General features: G+C 38.5%; 1 protein-coding gene across 1 annotated transcript in view; it reads right to left on the reverse strand.

Annotated features, from left to right (window-relative positions):
• Positions 1–3813: 3813 nt before the first annotated feature.
• LOC139727568 (uncharacterized) overlaps positions 3814–20334 on the reverse strand; it is a 31273-nt gene continuing 14752 nt past the window's right edge. The window contains exons 9-10 of the mRNA XM_071638550.1: positions 5832–5971; positions 3814–3912 (exon numbers count right to left, since the gene is read on the reverse strand). Coding sequence (XP_071494651.1) covers positions 3814–3912; positions 5832–5971 — 239 coding nt within the window. The remainder of the gene's footprint in view (positions 3913–5831; positions 5972–20334) is intronic.

A 20334-nucleotide genomic window follows, 5' to 3' on the forward strand; every position in this document is an offset into this window, starting at 1 on the left:
CTCCACTTGCAAAGAATTTGGAAACGAGTATTTATGTAGATCTATATGCATAATGTTTAACATGTCAATAGGAGGACCGCTCGCAGGATTAAAAGCCCCAGTCAAATATAGGCCCTACATGCCGGATCACCCCGGATCCGATTCAGATGATCAGGAGAGAGATCCGTGTAGACGCCTTGGGCATTCGTGTAGGTCTTTGGAGGTCCGTGTAGGTCCGCGTAAGCCCGGGAGGCTAATGCGGCAGGTTTTGGAGGTCAAAAACACAAATATACTATCTCTTCCTAATGTTAACGTGAACGACCTCTCACTAGAATTAATCCAATTTTTACCCTCCAAAAACGTGCTGTACGTTTAATTACCAATTCCCGTTACTTATCCCCATCCAATCCCCTATTTCGTCAACTAAAAACATTGAAAATTGAGGATCTTCACACCTTTCAAACTGCTGTGTTTATGTATAAATATACATTTAATTGTCTTCCAAAAATTTTTGATGGCTTCTTCACTCCAAATTCCACCGTTCATTCATATCCAACACGTCAGTCGTCCGATTACCATCTCGAAAACCTCAGAATTATTTTAGCTCAAAAATCATTAAAACATAATGGACCAAATATTTGGAATTCTTTACCCCGCTAATTTAAAACAATGTACGTCGTTGAACATTTTCAAACGAGAACTAAAAAACACCCTCATAATCTAGTATACTTCTGACAAATAAATATTCATACCACCTGGTTAACAAACACCCTAAACAATTAGTTCACGGCCATAACTGAAGTAACATTCACCTCATCACACTGATACACAAAATAACACTCAACGTACAAACCAAGATTCATGCCAACACAATGCACACCGCACTGCACCGCGCGTCCTTCGCACAATTACTTCCCACTCAGTGAGTGGCAAGATTTTCTTTATGTATCTCTTTACCTGGGGCCATCTTCCTCGTCAAGCTTAGCTTATGATGATGGTCCCCTGCATTTCATTTTTATCATTTCCTATTGCTTCCTTTTATATATAATATTCGTTCTTGAAAAAAGAAAGTGTATGTATGATCCAAACGTTACGAATATCAGCTCTGTAAATGACTATGTAAGTATTTTGTTGATTTGTTGATTTGTATTGATTTTGAAATGCAGAAATAAAAACTGAACTGAACTGAACTAAACTGAACTATCGGGTAAAGGCAATTCTCATGAGTGTAAGTCACCAATCCGTCACGCACGAGTCATACAGCCCACGAGTTTTACTCTATAAGCAATAAGGCCCATGAATCCGACACTAGGCAAAAAAAAAAACAAAAACAAAAAGCCCTTGAGTCCGACATATATACGGTAAACAAGGCCACGTCGAGGCCGACACTCATCGGTCTTATATACTATTGTATCTAGCTTGTGGGCCTATTTTGCGTAATGTCGAGCTCATGGGCTGTATGACTCATGGACCCCTTTTTTTCTCAATTTTGAGCCTCGTGGGTGTCGGGGACAGGGGACACGGGATGACCCTAATAGGGTACAATGAATCCACTGACAGTCATTGCTAAAACCCTGAACATACATCTTTACTTTATGGAAAAATACCGCAGGGGAACTTTAATGGAACTTAAATCTCGCACTGTCAGCCAGTTGCATGCCATGTATCTCATTTCATCAGACAACAGAAAAACAAATAAAACAAAACAAATAACACGTCAGCATATTCCTGCAGTACACAACACATTACGTGTGCATATAAGTTTTATTAATGCTTCAATAGAATTGAAAATGTCACACCTTACCAAAATATACAAAACACATGATGTGAATTTCTTACAAGAAGTACATCAGATCTGAAGCATATACGCATTATTTTATCCGTATTCTTCTTTAATCAAAAAGGTATTCCTCTGGCTAATCCTCACACATTATGTGACATAGTACTCGATGGGATTAGCAATTCAACACCGTCACACTATAGTGCCTGTCTGTTGAAGAAGAAGGATAATCTACCTTTACCCACACTTACGACTGCCTGTTCGGCAGACTGAAAATATTTGAAACCTATCAATTCAAGCACCATCGACAGACTGAATTCATGTAGATAGATACATGGTGCAGAGATTAAAGATAACGCGAACAAACATTAGAGGTGTCTACTAGTATTTATTGTGTGTACACATGTTGTCTGCTCTTTCCGTTGATTTGGGATATCGTATTCTGAAAAGATTGCATATCTGTACATAGATAAAATGATGTAGTAAAAATGAAGTGAGGTGGAGTAGATAATACACATTACCTTGGTTATCTATAACTAAGAAGGTCACTTTGTCGTACTCACGAGCTTATCACAAACGTGACAAATATTTAATATGTGTTTGATTTGAGGTCTATACATATCTCATGATAGGATCATTTACAAACAACTTCAATGGAATGACTCGACTCAGAAATTAAGACCTGTCACTTCAAAGCACTGTTTGAGATAACAGCATTTCCAGTTAGGGATTCGACCTACATGGTCGTAAATGCTACAAAGTATTTGATAATAAGATTATAATGTATACATAATCATTGAGTAATATCAAGCCATGAAAATCTACGCGATGTTAGTTATTCCGAGCCCTCATTATTCCGAAAATGAAATTAATATTTGTTATTCAGTAAACCTATATGCAGGGCTCGACACTAACGGTGGCCCGGTGGCCCGGGGCCACCAAAAATGAAAGTCGGGCCACCAAATTTCAAAAAAGGGCAAATTTGGTGGCCGGCCTCGGACCACCAAGATTTTTGAAAAGTATGTCAATAAATTCGTAACTTTTTGTTCAAAGGATGGATGAAAAGGATTGAATAAGTGCCTGAGAGTGAGTGTTGCAAGTTTGTTGAAGTTTATTTATGAGTAGATATGTCCAACTTCTAATTCTTACTATCATAAATCTTAGATATTTGACTCATTAAAAAAAGGGACTTTTAATGTTTTTTATCGGGTTTTTTTTCGGGACACCAAATTTTTCTCTCGGGCCACCAAAAATTTGAAATTTAGGATTTTGGTGGCCCCATCGGGCCACCAAACAAAAAAGTTAGTGTCCAGCCATGCTATATGCCTGTTCATTCGACAATAATAGATAGGATTCGTTTATCCGAAAAATGAAAAAAAAAAAGTGCGTTCTAACGAACCTTAGAATTATTAACATTATTTCGTTTCAAATTAACGAACTTTCGAAATAACAAGCTTTATTTCATTCTCGGATAAACGAATCTTCGAAACAACGAAAAGTAACCAAAAATATTGGGGTTGATGGTTCCATTAATGAACTGAGGACAGGCATTCACCTGCTAGGTAGACAGTGTTGAAGGTGCAACTTCGTTTATAGAACCCGAGGTAGCATAGGGTGAAGCTATACAGAGTATATTACAGTAGTGGTAGTATCAGTAGTCTTGGGATTGAAAATAAACTCTAAATGCTAAAAAAGTGAACATCTATAAGACAAGAGTGACAGTTTTCTCCTGAATACGAATGGACAATACGATTCATTGAACGGTTTATCAATTTCATGACTATAATTGTTCATAAAGCATGATAATGACAGCATACTTCTCTGAACTTTTCTATGGTGTTTTTTTTTTTTTTAGGTATATGAACATAATCAATCAACAAGATCTAACAATATTTCAGACAAAAATATGCCACCGCATTGGCAATTGGCAAACAGTCACTCTCAAAGTTGTATAGATTTATCATTGCCTGCACTCGAAAATGTATCACCGCTTTTTTTTCACAAATTTACGGACATAAGAAATGCTTTGTTTTTGTTTTTGTTTTCCTTTCTTCTCAGTCCCGAGGCGGTCTAACATTTTTAGTGCATACGGGTAAATCGTCGGGTGGTGACGACAGCGGGCCGTCAACGTGTACTAGCAGTCCCATACCAAGCTGTGAACAAAATAAAAACGACGATGGCAATTAAAGTTACGATAATAAGTATCACAGAAGAACATAAATGGTGGAAACAGTGGTAAAATGACATTAAATGGGAAGTCAAGACGATGTTCATGATTTCACGTCATGCATAGTACATAAATCGCCAGCTCTATGTATATAGATTTGAGGAATTTATTGTGGTCCTTGAACAGAGAAACCAATACTCCCCCGAAACAAATTACTCGAACAAAAATGATGCATGACAATGGAGCGAATGCTCACATATATTTCAGAAATGTAGCAAGATGATTCATTCATTCATTCATTCATTTATTTTTCATTTCCAACAAAAACATATAAATATATTACAAAAATTGAATACAGTGCATAAATTTCATCATACAAAGTAAAGGATAAATTTACAGAAAACTTGTAGGTATAGGAAAATGTTGGAAATGGGGAGGAATGCTAAAAAGCTGAGCTTGTAGGCTGCATTCCCCCCACACGTAATACAAGAAATTATATGATCGATAGACTGATAAGCATTGAAAATGGATGAAACAAAGAAACTAAGACAAAAAGACCTATAACCTAACTTATCCGAAACAAAAACCCTGAACAAATCCCTACACTACACTAAGTCGCTGTCATGCCGGAAAAGAGAGGAGAGAAACAAAATAGTATGTGTGTGTGTGTGTGTGTGTGTGAGTGTGTGTGTGTGTGTGTATGAGAGAGAGGGGGGGGGGAGAAAGCAGCTTAATGCGTGGTGTGAAGATAAGAGACAAAAAAAAAATAGAAGGACACGAGAGGTAGTGGATGGATGGAGCCGCTTTGATACAAAGCTTTGCTGCAGTATTTATGGAAATATTGCAAAACGGAATAAATGAAACAAAACAAAGTACTGAATTAGCATGTCTTCGAAAATATCTACTTCAGAATCAGTCGATTGATCAGGTGAAATTAAAGGTGTGTGTTCCCAAAGTAGCTTAATTAAAGCGTAATATGATATATCAGATGTAACCTTTTTGTAAAAAATAACTTTTAGAATACTAATAAAAATTGATAAACGAAGAAAAATTAAGCGACATTATGGAGAATAAATCAAGAAATGTAATGGTATTGTCAAGCCACTATCGGGAGGTGGGGAAAGACAAGAATTGTCCACTCGTCTTTCTGGACCAACCTCTTCAAACATATCCTAGTGTCTCCCATTAAGCTGGTCATTTCAAAATTAATTTAAAAAGACGATTTCGCCTCAACGTTTGATCTCAAATCAAAGTGGTGAGTGATCCTCTTCACACTGTTCCTGTTGAAGTTGAATGCATAAACTCCATAAAATACATTCAGTGTGATCAAGAGAGAAATAAGGCTTGCCCCTGTATACTTCAAACTTTTAATTCTTTAAACTGGAATTGGGAGATGATATGTATTGACTCGACTTTGATCATATTGTATCAATGAAATAAAAACTTGAAGACATCAAAAACTAAGGGAGATGCCTAAGACTGTTTTCACAATGACACTGGACCAGCGGATCAAATTTAATTGAAACCAGACATTACGAATATTGATGTTCTTTACCACATTCTACAAGTTTTGCCTTTTTAGTGAGTAATAGTGGGTCCCTCCATTTATTGCACTTTGCGTATTGTCTACCTAGCTTCCATCACCTAAGTTGTCGTGACAATGTATTATTACTAAAGGTTCCACAATTATCTTATACTCTTCTCAGTTTGAATTGTTTTTCTTATGAAACCTTATCTCTGTTACAAAAGAAAGTGGAATATAATGTTCTTGTAGCAAAACGAAACAAGAATTGAATTGAATTGAATTGAATTGAATTGAATTGAATTGAATTGAATTGAATTGAATTGAATGGAACTGAACTGTTGATATAAAGTTACAATACTGAAGGAAGTCATTACTCTCACCAATAAATGTGTGTCGAAGTGACAATGCATCAGCCACCATCCGGGATTACTTGCTCGAAGCCTCACCACCGCATAACCTGCAGGAGGAACCATCAGGGTATCCTTCCGCGGGGGGTTGTTTAGATTGCGACTTATATTTCCTGCATTCATTATTGACCAATATAATCAGAGGTGTTTGAAATGAACATCTAATAACTGTCAGCCGACAAATTCAATTATGTTTAGCCCAATAGTAGATTGGGGTGGTAGTAAGTCGAGAAAAATTGCGCAATTGATTGCACCATCAGTTGTATTACGTAACAGGGGCTATATTAGGTAAATGATGACATCAATTCTTGCGTAACGGATGACCTCATCGATTGCACCATACAGGGTGACATCATGGCCGCGTTTATATCATGAACTCATCGATTGCAACGCATGGCGCAAGAAAATATTAATGATAGATATCCGCACATGTCGCAACATGTCGTGACATAGTATGAGATCATTATAATGATCAATTACGTGAGTGTTTTGGGGGGATGAGATAATCGATTGCAACGTGGCTGGAATGACGCTGCATCACCACGTGGCGCAACATAGCGTGACGGTCGTGGGCATACATAGTGACAACATGAGATCCTATAACTCGGCGTGATAGGGTAGCTCGCAGCAGCGCCGTTTCATGATATGATGAGGATATCGCAGCATCCCTAGCCGGTGCATTGAAGAGAGTGAGCGATGTAAGTGAGAGTGAGAGAGAGAGGTCAGGAGTCATTAACAACGAGGTCGGTTGGGTCTGCTTCCGTCTCGGTGCGAGGGGAGAGAGGGAGAGAGAGAGAGGATTGGTAACGAGGTCAGCTGTGCCTGCTGCGGTGACGGAGGGAGAGGGAGAGAGAACTGAGACAGTCGCGTGTCGTCTAATGTCAAGAGGTCAATCGTTGCACCGTCTGAACTTAGACCGTGAGTCATCGGGAGTAACTGAGGTCATGGTGGGAAAATACCGGTTTGTTTACTTCCTGGGAACGCTGTTGCGTACAGGTGGCGCAATGCCGAATATCGCGAAGCGCTGAGAAATATATTTTTATTGCTTTTAATGTAAGTATAAGCGGTTAGGGAGTATAGCGATCAATACCATTGAGGTGCAATCGTCGGTCAATCGCTGCAGCGGACGCGTGTATTAGGATCTAACCTATAATAGAATAGCGAGTAAAAGTAAGATGGAGTGTTTAAGATGACGATGATATCAATAAATATAGGCCCTACATAGATGTGTGAGTATAGTTGATCGTGAGCACGAACATTTACGACAGTTCTACAACGACTACCGGGGAATTTCTGTCGGTGTAATCCCTGCTGGAATTTTATATAATTTCATACATACCATGAGAGCGTATCGACCCATTATTCGTTTGTTGTTGTTGTTGTTGTTGTTGTAGGTGTAGTGGCTCTTAAAAGAGCCTTTGGCTTACCAAAGCCCGAGAGATTTAGGCGTTGAGTTTCCGACGGTTCTCGTCGCGAAGGTAGTCCACTAGGTCCAGGAAGAAGAGTATGAGACCACCCTGCTAAGGAAACAAGAAAGTCTTGCTTGTCGCGCACAGGACACGGGAGACTATGCCGAGGCACATATTGAGATGAACGATTCCAAGACATAACGTAGAATAAAATGACATCATCCACACATGGCGCAACATAATGCCATCATTTGGTTTGATCGTGGATAGTGTCGTGGCTCGCAGAAACGCCCTTACATACGGCCTGATGGGGAAAGTGAATTGAAGAGAGTGAGCAATAAGTGAACGAGAGAGGGGCATTTTTTTTTTCAATTAGGATATGAAGCTACAACGGAAGCTCCATGATACGGAAACCTCTGCCCCCCAAGTCGCGTGCCGCTGAGGTCAAATGGCAACCGAGAAATGCGCGAGAGGAGGTGGGTCAACAGGTCAATCGTTACACCGGTCGCGTGCCGCTGCTATTATGAGCTTTGACCGTGAGCCAATGGGGGAAACTGATGTCATGGCGATGTTTAATAGAGAAAATTACCTGTTTGTTTACTTCCTGGGGACATTTTGCAGGTGTTGCGTTGCGTACAGATGGTGCAATCACAAATATTAGGAGGCACGGAGAAACAGCTCAGAGAGAGCAAGGCTTTATCATTTCATCGATGTGACTGTGCTGTCGGGTGCATTGGCCACTTTCTAGCTATATCAGTGAACTTACTGGACAAGTAAGCGTCGTATGTACAAGTGAGATGATCGATAGGGGAGCCCACAAGCTGCCGATTAAGACGCATGTATATCCCAATGACGAGTTGATAGTGAACACGAGCCTACAACCTTTATACAATGACTACCGGGGAATTTCTTACAGGATTATTTAAACATAGAACTTACCATTTATCTTGCCCTGCCATAATAGCATGCCACGACATCGTTATTCGTTCTTTCTTGGTGGCTCTTCAAAGAATCTTTGGTTAACCAAGGGGGGAAGTTTGGGTAGATGATGGTATCAATATGCAAATACAGATAAGTGTCGGGATGGCCAGTTGATGAAGAGCACAAGCCCCACACCATTTTCATCCGACACGTGCCGCAACGCTCTGCAATATCCATATGCAATATCCAGCGGCTCCATCCATCCACTACCTCTCGTGTCCTTCTATTTTTTTTTGTCTTTTATCTTCACTCCACGCATTAAGCTGCTTTCCCCCCCCCTCTCTCTACACACACACTCACACACACACACACACACACACACACACACACACACACACACACACACACACACACATACTACTTTGTTTCTCTCCTCTCTTTTCCGGCATGACAGCGACTTAGTGTAGGGATTTGTTCAGGGTTTTTGTTTCGGATAAGTTTGGTTATAGGTCTTTTTGTCTTAGTTTCTTTGTTTCATCCATGTTCAATGCTTATCAGTCTATCGATCATATAATTTCTTGTATTACGTGTGGGGGGAATGCAGCCTACAAGCTCAGCTTTTTAGCATTCCTCCCCATTTCCAACATTTTCCTATACCTACAAGTTTTCTGTAAATTTATCCTTTACTTTGTATGATGAAATTTATGCACTGTATTCAATTTTTGTAATATATTTATATGTTTTTGTTGGAAATGAAAAATAAATGAATGAATGAATGAATGAATGAAAATCAAGAGGATGCCATTGTTTTCCTAAACGCTGTGCAATATGCATGTACTTATGTCCTGAGCTCGCCATAAAGAATTAAAGGATATCATATTGTGGCAGACGCGTGTCGCTGACTTTAGAATAGTGAGCAAAAAGTGATCGTTGGGCCATTTTTTGGCTAGGTCAACCACTGGCTAGTACGATTCGACGGGGAAATGAGAGTCACTTCGAGGGCGGGTATTTTTTTTTCTCTGCACGTGTGTATTGTGTGTGTGGCAACATCGTTACTTCTAGGTATAACATAACAAGTAGTTCAAATCGTACAGTTAATGATTACAAAACCAACGTTTGGTCCGAATTAATAGCAACTCTAGCTGATGTTAAATCCAATATCCCATTGGATGAAGAAATCGCATTGAAGTCTCAGCGACCAATAATAGCTTAACAACCTTACCCACTGGTCTATCAACGCTGTCTCATACGAATCATCATCGCCTGTTCCCTGGGTGTCGATATAGAATAATTTCAAAAAGATGATATTCGCCCATGTAACGACGCATACATTTGCTGTTAACACGCCTTTACAAGTCCATTTTTTTTCTTGCCGGCTACAAGCACTTTTCAGAATGCTGCGATGGATGAAACAAAACGTGTATGGTATACGTGTACATGGTAAAGGTACATGCCTAAATGGGCCGGGTGAAACTATTGGTCAGGAACAGGGGCGTACATGTATGATAGAAACATGTTGTAAGAATCGGTCTAATGAGAATTGCCAACCGAAGACCCTGTTGCAACCATATTGATATTGTAAAATCACAAGTTCACGCCACAGAGGTTTATAAAACCATTTGAGCGGAATATTTGAATACTGCATTGACTCACGAGGCGAATGAGTTGTAACGTATAGCCATGTATAATTACGATGGCGCCATGATTTTATGCACAAGTTATACACGAAGAAAGACTTTACATGGGATATTACGTGATTGTGTATGCCTTGTTTTCAGTGGGAGGTAGATTCAATATACAGTATGTATGACAGTCATTTTGTGGCACGCAGAGTTTGTGACTATACGACAAGGACGCCTACTAAATCGTGTGTCCTGTGGTGACTGATTAATTAGATTGGAAAGAAACATAAGTGTCGAATTATAATGCACGAATAATCAGAACACCAAAACATATTACATTCAAACATACATGTTCAACTGTAGCTTCTGGTAAGAATAAAGATCTTTTCAGAGAACTTTAATCCTTCCTTTTTGTCTCACAATTCACTTTAAGAGTTTGAAAGAACAGAATTTTAACCCCGAGATGCGTTCATTCTCAAGCTGTCATTAAAGACTCAGAGTAGGAATCAATCATGAAGGGCTTCGTCTTCTTCCGGGGAACGTTGGTTCAGTGGGATCATCATTTTCATGCTGGCGGACTGGAACCTCAAGGAAGTAATAGCGAGTTTTCAGCACCTCAGCTTGTCTACAGCCAATCATGTCCAAGCACCTCAGGTTGTCTACAACCAATCATGTCCTCTGCGAAGAACAGGCGCGTCATTGCAAAATACTGTTAGAGAAAGGATAGGAAACTTTTTTTTTCTGACATGGACATACTAAGTATTTAATAATATTCCAATAAAGGGATAAAATCTAAATCGTTGACATGGGTGTATCATCTTAGTAGGTCGTTGGCAGGAGGAGCACCCGACACGAGCGATGGAGATGTTCTTGCCTTGCCCCGCAAATACATCACACTCCCCTGGCATGAACGCGGCGATGCGAAACAACGGTTCATAACGGATAGAGTATCGCTAAGCATTCACCTTTAACTCTAGGAGAGGCATTTCAAAAATTGTTAGAGAACAATTTCGCATTGCAGAAATTTAGGTGTATGAGAGGTTTCAAAGGTGAAAAGGCGATGTGGAAATCAAGGTTCTGAAAATCCTGCGTGATACACATTGCAAAACACAACTTGAAGTGGTAGGAATCTTGACCAAACATAACGACGGAATAGCACAGTTATCGTTCGAGTATATGCACACGTATTATTCCGAGCTTAGTTCATGTTTGATCAATGACAATTGTGAGCGACACAATCATTTTATTTAAGAGGGTTTTCATTGCCGCAAAAAGTAGAAGTCGCAGAAATTGTGTTGAATGTCCCTACAGAAACACATGAACTTTACAATAACTCAGCATATTTCCAGTCATTCGTAAAGCTTGGCAAGGTTGGTTTTTGCGACTGATGCGTTGAACTGTCTCAATGTCATGGTATCAGAATGGGTTTAGCTTTGTGCAACTTTATTGGACATATTTCTATGCAGTCTTTGATGTGTCTATCTGTTAAAACAAAAAGAATTCATACGATTCGCCAGAGTTCTTTGCATAATATTATCTGAAAACAAGAATATAACCCAGCATTGTATTTCTCTAGTTTGTTTTCTGAATGCAACAATAGCTGCGAAGTCAGCCTGACGGGTATAAAAGGTTTCATTTACGTACAAAAAAAAAAAAAAATCAGTAGAAGGAAACAGACGTAGCCTACCTTATGATTAGACTGGCAGGACCAGCTAAATGATAGTAACAGTAGAAACACGAAAGGCAAAAGTTGCATTGGGTTTTGTTTTTTTGCGTTTATTTGATTAGTATTTCTCCCGAAGTCAGGTAGCAACAAATTTAACTTCCTTGCAATTAAATGAAATGATTGATGTATTACTGCGACACGATCTAACGATTTGATTTATATCAAAGTTATTTCATGTTATAGTCAACAGAAGTAGAAATCCTATAATAATGACAAACGTAATCTTGCATTTAGCCGCGTCAATAGCTGATGACAAAAGATTCGATCGAAAGTATAGTTACTGCCTTGTACAAGATTTAGACACGCATTGCATTATATAGTATATAGTGGTTCATGATAATTACGTTTGAAATGATGATTAAACCACGCATACTTTGGTCTACAGTTACCTTTTGCAAATATGCGTTTCTGCTTTTGCGCTTCAAAATACTTATAATGAAACTTGTGATAGAAAATCCAGTTTGTTACTGTCAGAAGAAGAATGCAAATACAAATTGACACCATTCAGATTAGTAACAACACCCACTTCTTTTTTTTTTTTTTTGCATTAGTAGTTCAAAGTTTGCTTGTTTGTTTTTTGGTGTTGTTGTTCTTTTGAAAGCAATTCAACACTGTCTCACATGAAATTATGTTGTACACACTGAATTCTAACGTTAAAACCAGTGGTAACTTCACATATTACTCGGTTTCATACGTGTAGCTATCATTAATTGTTCACTCCTATTATACAGATGGAATAAATGTATTTCAATGTCCTCGCTCGTTTGAATAAGATATATACGCGTCTATCGAATTTCATTTGAGTGAAGCTTTAGCACTGCAAAGACATTCGTCAACCACACACATACACACACACACACACGCACGCACGCACACACACACACACATACACAAAACAGCATTGGTCAAACGTATAGTAGTTGCTGAAGATTTCCAAATTACAAATCGCGCTGAAGTACAACTTTGTTACAGTTTACAAGGCCTATGATTTGATTCACAACTGATATCATTATGAGAGATAAGATATTTCTCTGTTGAAAAACAGAAACTAATAATTGCGGATGTATTTTTCAAAGTGAGCTATTCATTGTACATTACTGAAAACGTAAAAAGTGCATCCTGAAAATTGATATTAGTCTTTAAAAAATGCAAACGGTCAATGTCAAATAAACGTTGACCACGGTGCACCCTACTAGCTCTGTAAAGCAAACATCATTCTGCTTGAAATATTCGATATTTGAAGAAATGAACAAATCGCTTGTCATTGTTCCCATACAGCGATGAACCATTAAACGTCTTTGCAACGAGTCAGATCATTAAAGTGAGCGCATTATTACTGCATGCTGCTGAGAGAAAAGACAAGTATATCTGTGGTTCAGTTACCAACATGCAATGCACGCATAGTTATAAACACAGATTCCAGGTCTGACTTGACTAAATAGTGTTTACATCGATGGGTTGGCATCCAAAGATTTAATAATCACGCATTTGAAGACATGATATCTATATGATTAGGTGAGTTCGTTCTTCAGTTTTTATAGTTTATAAGTAGAAGAGCTGGTGTGTAAACGTAAATACTTATAGCATAATGGTGTAATGGTAACGAGTGATTTAAGGTTAGGGGAAACCCACAATCATGCCACGTTGCAGTGTGAGAACAAGTTAGGGTAGCGAGAGAATGATTTGAGACATCTTGTGAAAAGAACTTTTTCGTAGGATTAAAAAGAAATCGGTCATTCATCCGCGGGAGAGCTGTAAATAATTACGGTATCGAAGTGGCTGATATAGCTGGAGCAGAAAAATGTTCCAACGAAGCCTATGTGTCAATTCGGACCCCCGGTCTCCCGTACTTTCCACATGTTAACGTGTATTATTAAACATCTGTACTTTTGAAGGGGACGTCAAAACCGTATCAGGCAATGCACGCAAGCGGCATCATAAGCAGAGTTTCTTACTAATCATCCCTTTCGACTGATAAATCGAGTGTTGTCAGGTATATCTTCATGGCTACCTCTTCTTCTAATGGGTATATACGTGAAAATGCCTAACAGAAGATGTACTTTCATTTGACCCCAACAGGCCATAATGATTATCAATGCATCTCTGTATATGAGGTAACTCGATCAGAGCATAATATGTGTAGTAGCATCAGGTTGGTACTTCAAGGAAATGGTACTCAAAGGTAAGAAAGTGACTCGTTGAGAATAGACATGCAGGTTCATGTAATATCACCTTCAGCAGCACTCGTGGACTTAACCTTTTCACCATCGTTGCTGTTGGAAGGAAATACCCACTTAGTTATATTACAAAACACGAGTGCAATTGTACCTTATTTTGCTTCACATTATTTTGGTAAGGTTACTTGAATAAAGGCTGGGTGGACTCGTTTTGCTAGGAAAAGCTTTCGATAGCGTTACACTTGATAGACTTTAAAAAAATAACTATTACACTTGACGTATTGAAGAGGATCAATTTTGGAGACTTGTGTAAAGTCGATTGGTGCAATCTATACCTCTATTGGAAAATTACGTTACAAATAATTCTTATTTTCTGTTGTGGATATCAGAGAGCACAGAGCGAATGTACGATGATTCTATATTTGGTGGTTTACGTACTGTAATTGACGCTTATGATATATGGGTTTTTGTGTGTGTGTGTGTGTTGGGTGTTTTTTTTTTTCATTCACCCAGAAGGCGCAATGGGTAACATATTTACTTAATAAACTTTATGTAACATCGTGGTTTTGCACAAATATCGGTATATCGTTGAAGTTAAAGTCGGTACAGTAGATTCTTCAAACAATTTACGCCTCGGATGGAGGGTTAGGAGTTGTTACTAGCTTTTCAAATCCCCCTACAGGATGTCATTAAGTATGATTTTATAGTTAGAAATATTCCCGATGCATGGACGCAAAACAAACCATGAAATGACAATTTGGATTTACAAAATACCCAATACAATATTATTCCCGGGATGGACTCGTAAAGATCAATTCAGTAAATGATTAAGGTAAATCATAACGCATCTCTCAATCCCCGCTGTACACGTACGCCTCGGAAATCATACCCTGGAAGTGGACTTTCAAAGTTTATACCAAACTTATTTACCCCTCTGCATCGAAAAAGATGAACAATTTCTGGGTGAAAGGCTCTGTACAGCTGGGGCATTTTAGTGGAACTTGCCCATATCTAAGATTTATTTCAAATGTGTCAATGGAAGAGCGCACTATTACCTAAGGTGTTAGACTGTTCCATTCTGTTATCACTCTTGGGGGGAAAAAAAGAGTGTAGCCTCAACTTTGTCTTGAAATTTTCCTTCGAGATCTTAAATGGATGAGCTCTTTGTTCGGCCGCTAGTAGATGAAAAGCCAAAGAAATCAGTTGACCGGAGAGCGTCAATTCCCTGTACACGTATCAAGGTTTGTTCCATGTCTGATCTATGACGTCTGTCATTGTCTGTATAGGCTATAGTGAAGGTATGTGTTCAAGCCCTTATGCGTATTGCAGACGTCGCAGGAGACACATTTATGAGATAGACTTGGTGCTCGACGTTGCACGTGAATCTCTATTTTCACAGCATTTTTCTTGAGGATGCCACACGGGAAACATTGCTATAGTCTAAGTATGCATGTAGTCAATCCTCAACCTGTTATCCATAGCTTCGGACCTTCTGTCACTTCCAGCGGTTGATTTATACATGATTTCCTAAAACCATGTTGGTCTTGAGAAAATAACTCGTTCTTTTTCATGTATGCCGATATCTCATTTCTTACAAAGGTTTCATTATCTTGCATAGTGTACTGGTTATGTTCAGAAGAGTTGTTAAGTCATCATACTGTGTTTCATCCTATGACTTTAATACCTGTCTGGATATAATCTTGAATAACGTTAAGTCATCTTGAATTTCTTCGTGTGTTTAAGCATCAATGCTGCCGAATGTGATAGAAAAAAAAAGGGAATCTTTGTATGTCCTTTACAGTCAGCCACGCTTTATCTTCGTACACAATCACATATTGTATAATTATCATACTGACGGTAAAAACGAATGGCTGCGTTTTACAACTGAAGCTGTATTCAAATCGTCAGTCACAGGTCGACTTTCAACGTGTAATCAATCAACTCGATTCGTTCTGCCAGAGGTATATATTTCAACTAGCTTTGGTGTTATGATTTCCAATACATGCGCGTCATGTTTTCATGTATCTTGCCTTTACTGAAGTAAGAAACCAATCACGCCAAAGAATATGGACAACCAAACTTTCTTACGCTTGTACATGAACGAGTCAAAATGATCATGACCTTACTGTTTTAATTCGCACCATCTCACAAGCCCATCCTTGGCTAATTTTATCTTAACGTTCGCATAGTTTGCTTGAACGCACAATCCCGCCCAAACCGGTCTACAAATCGCCAAATGCCGCAGCGGCGGTACAATGAAAACTTCACTCGCAACTCCATGTCTTACAGAGAAATGGAACAACCTCCGTTGCGCTGTAACTAAAGATGGGTTCTTCCAAGGACGGTTTCATGATAATTGTAACTGAACCGACTTTAACTTCAACGATATACCGATATTTGTGCAAAACCACGATGTTACATAAAGTTTATTAAGTAAATATGTTACCCATTGCGCCTTCTGGGTGAATGAAAAAAAAAACACCCAACACACACACACACACACAAAAACCCAAATATCATAAGCGTCAATTACAGTACGTAAACCACCAAATATAGAATCATCGTACATTCGCTCTGTGCTCTCTGATATCCACAACAGAAAATAAGAATTATTTGTAACGTAATTTTCCAATAGAGGTATAGATTGCACCAATCGACTTTACACAAGTCTCCAAAATTGATCCTCTTCAATACGTCAAGTGTAATAGTTATTTTTTTAAAGTCTATCAAGTGTAACGCTATCGAAAGCTTTTCCTAGCAAAACGAGTCCACCCAGCCTTTATTCAAGTAACCTTACCAAAATAATGTGAAGCAAAATAAGGTACAATTGCACTCGTGTTTTGTAATATAACTAAGTGGGTATTTCCTTCCAACAGCAACGATGGTGAAAAGGTTAAGTCCACGAGTGCTGCTGAAGGTGATATTACATGAACCTGCATGTCTATTCTCAACGAGTCACTTTCTTACCTTTGAGTACCATTTCCTTGAAGTACCAACCTGATGCTACTACACATATTATGCTCTGATCGAGTTACCTCATATACAGAGATGCATTGATAATCATTATGGCCTGTTGGGGTCAAATGAAAGTACATCTTCTGTTAGGCATTTTCACGTATATACCCATTAGAAGAAGAGGTAGCCATGAAGATATACCTGACAACACTCGATTTATCAGTCGAAAGGGATGATTAGTAAGAAACTCTGCTTATGATGCCGCTTGCGTGCATTGCCTGATACGGTTTTGACGTCCCCTTCAAAAGTACAGATGTTTAATAATACTGGTTAACATGTGGAAAGTACGGGAGACCGGGGGTCCGAATTGACACATAGGCTTCGTTGGAACATTTTTCTGCTCCAGCTATATCAGCCACTTCGATACCGTAATTATTTACAGCTCTCCCGCGGATGAATGACCGATTTCTTTTTAATCCTACGAAAAAGTTCTTTTCACAAGATGTCTCAAATCATTCTCTCGCTACCCTAACTTGTTCTCACACTGCAACGTGGCATGATTGTGGGTTTCCCCTAACCTTAAATCACTCGTTACCATTACACCATTATGCTATAAGTATTTACGTTTACACACCAGCTCTTCTACTTATAAACTATAAAAACTGAAGAACGAACTCACCTAATCATATAGATATCATGTCTTCAAATGCGTGATTATTAAATCTTTGGATGCCAACCCATCGATGTAAACACTATTTAGTCAAGTCAGACCTGGAATCTGTGTTTATAACTATGCGTGCATTGCATGTTGGTAACTGAACCACAGATATACTTGTCTTTTCTCTCAGCAGCATGCAGTAATAATGCGCTCACTTTAATGATCTGACTCGTTGCAAAGACGTTTAATGGTTCATCGCTGTATGGGAACAATGACAAGCGATTTGTTCATTTCTTCAAATATCGAATATTTCAAGCAGAATGATGTTTGCTTTACAGAGCTAGTAGGGTGCACCGTGGTCAACGTTTATTTGACATTGACCGTTTGCATTTTTTAAAGACTAATATCAATTTTCAGGATGCACTTTTTACGTTTTCAGTAATGTTCAATGAATAGCTCACTTTGAAAAATACATCCGCAATTATTAGTTTCTGTTTTTCAACAGAGAAATATCTTATCTCTCATAATGATATCAGTTGTGAATCAAATCATAGGCCTTGTAAACTGTAACAAAGTTGTACTTCAGCGCGATTTGTAATTTGGAAATCTTCAGCAACTACTATACGTTTGACCAATGCTGTTTTGTGTATGTGTGTGTGTGTGCGTGCGTGCGTGTGTGTGTGTGTGTATGTGTGTGGTTGACGAATGTCTTTGCAGTGCTAAAGCTTCACTCAAATGAAATTCGATAGACGCGTATATATCTTATTCAAACGAGCGAGGACATTGAAATACATTTATTCCATCTGTATAATAGGAGTGAACAATTAATGATAGCTACACGTATGAAACCGAGTAATATGTGAAGTTACCACTGGTTTTAACGTTAGAATTCAGTGTGTACAACATAATTTCATGTGAGACAGTGTTGAATTGCTTTCAAAAGAACAACAACACCAAAAAACAAACAAGCAAACTTTGAACTACTAATGCAAAAAAAAAAAAAGAAGTGGGTGTTGTTACTAATCTGAATGGTGTCAATTTGTATTTGCATTCTTCTTATGACAGTAACAAACTGGATTTTCTATCACAAGTTTCATTATAAGTATTTTGAAGCGCAAAAGCAGAAACGCATATTTGCAAAAGGTAACTGTAGACCAAAGTATGCGTGGTTTAATCATCATTTCAAACGTAATTATCATGAACCACTATATACTATATAATGCAATGCGTGTCTAAATCTTGTACAAGGCAGTAACTATACTTTCGATCGAATCTTTTGTCATCAGCTATTGACGCGGCTAAATGCAAGATTACGTTTGTCATTATTATAGGATTTCTACTTCTGTTGACTATAACATGAAATAACTTTGATATAAATCAAATCGTTAGATCGTGTCGCAGTAATACATCAATCATTTCATTTAATTGCAAGGACGTTAAATTTGTTGCTACCTGACTTCGGGAGAAATATTAATCAAATAAACGCAAAAAAACAAAACCCAATGCAACTTTTGCCTTTCGTGTTTCTACTGTTACTATCATTTAGCTGGTCCTGCCAGTCTAATCATAAGGTAGGCTACGTCTGTTTCCTTCTACTGATTTTTTTTTTTTTTGTACGTAAATGAAACCTTTTATACCCGTCAGGCTGACTTCGCAGCTATTGTTGCATTCAGAAAACAAACTAGAGAAATACAATGCTGGGTTATATTCTTGTTTTCAGATAATATTATGCAAAGAACTCTGGCGAATCGTATGAATTCTTTTTGTTTTAACAGATAGACACATCAAAGACTGCATAGAAATATGTCCAATAAAGTTGCACAAAGCTAAACCCATTCTGATACCATGACATTGAGACAGTTCAACGCATCAGTCGCAAAAACCAACCTTGCCAAGCTTTACGAATGACTGGAAATATGCTGAGTTATTGTAAAGTTCATGTGTTTCTGTAAGGGACATTCAACACAATTTCTGCGACTTCTACTTTTTGCGGCAATGAAAACCCTCTTAAATAAAATGATTGTGTCGCTCACAATTGTCATTGATCAAACATGAACTAAGCTCGGAATAATACGTGTGCATATACTCGAACGATAACTGTGCTATTCCGTCGTTATGTTTGGTCAAGATTCCTACCACTTCAAGTTGTGTTTTGCAATGTGTATCACGCAGGATTTTCAGAACCTTGATTTCCACATCGCCTTTTCACCTTTGAAACCTCTCATACGCCTAAATTTCTGCAATGCGAAATTGTTCTCTAACAATTTTTGAAATGCCTCTCCTAGAGTTAAAGGTGAATGCTTAGCGATACTCTATCCGTTATGAACCGTTGTTTCGCATCGCCGCGTTCATGCCAGGGGAGTGTGATGTATTTGCGGGGCAAGGCAAGAACATCTCCATCGCTCGTGTCGGGTGCTCCTCCTGCCAACGACCTACTAAGATGATACACCCATGTCAACGATTTAGATTTTATCCCTTTATTGGAATATTATTAAATACTTAGTATGTCCATGTCAGAAAAAAAAAGTTTCCTATCCTTTCTCTAACAGTATTTTGCAATGACGCGCCTGTTCTTCGCAGAGGACATGATTGGTTGTAGACAACCTGAGGTGCTTGGACATGATTGGCTGTAGACAAGCTGAGGTGCTGAAAACTCGCTATTACTTCCTTGAGGTTCCAGTCCGCCAGCATGAAAATGATGATCCCACTGAACCAACGTTCCCCGGAAGAAGACGAAGCCCTTCATGATTGATTCCTACTCTGAGTCTTTAATGACAGCTTGAGAATGAACGCATCTCGGGGTTAAAATTCTGTTCTTTCAAACTCTTAAAGTGAATTGTGAGACAAAAAGGAAGGATTAAAGTTCTCTGAAAAGATCTTTATTCTTACCAGAAGCTACAGTTGAACATGTATGTTTGAATGTAATATGTTTTGGTGTTCTGATTATTCGTGCATTATAATTCGACACTTATGTTTCTTTCCAATCTAATTAATCAGTCACCACAGGA

The sequence above is a fragment of the Diadema antillarum genome, unplaced genomic scaffold (assembly GCF_040938485.1).
Source record: "Diadema antillarum isolate AM-2024a unplaced genomic scaffold, OU_Dant_1.0 seq00000136_RagTag, whole genome shotgun sequence".
NCBI lineage: Eukaryota > Metazoa > Echinodermata > Echinoidea > Diadematoida > Diadematidae > Diadema > Diadema antillarum.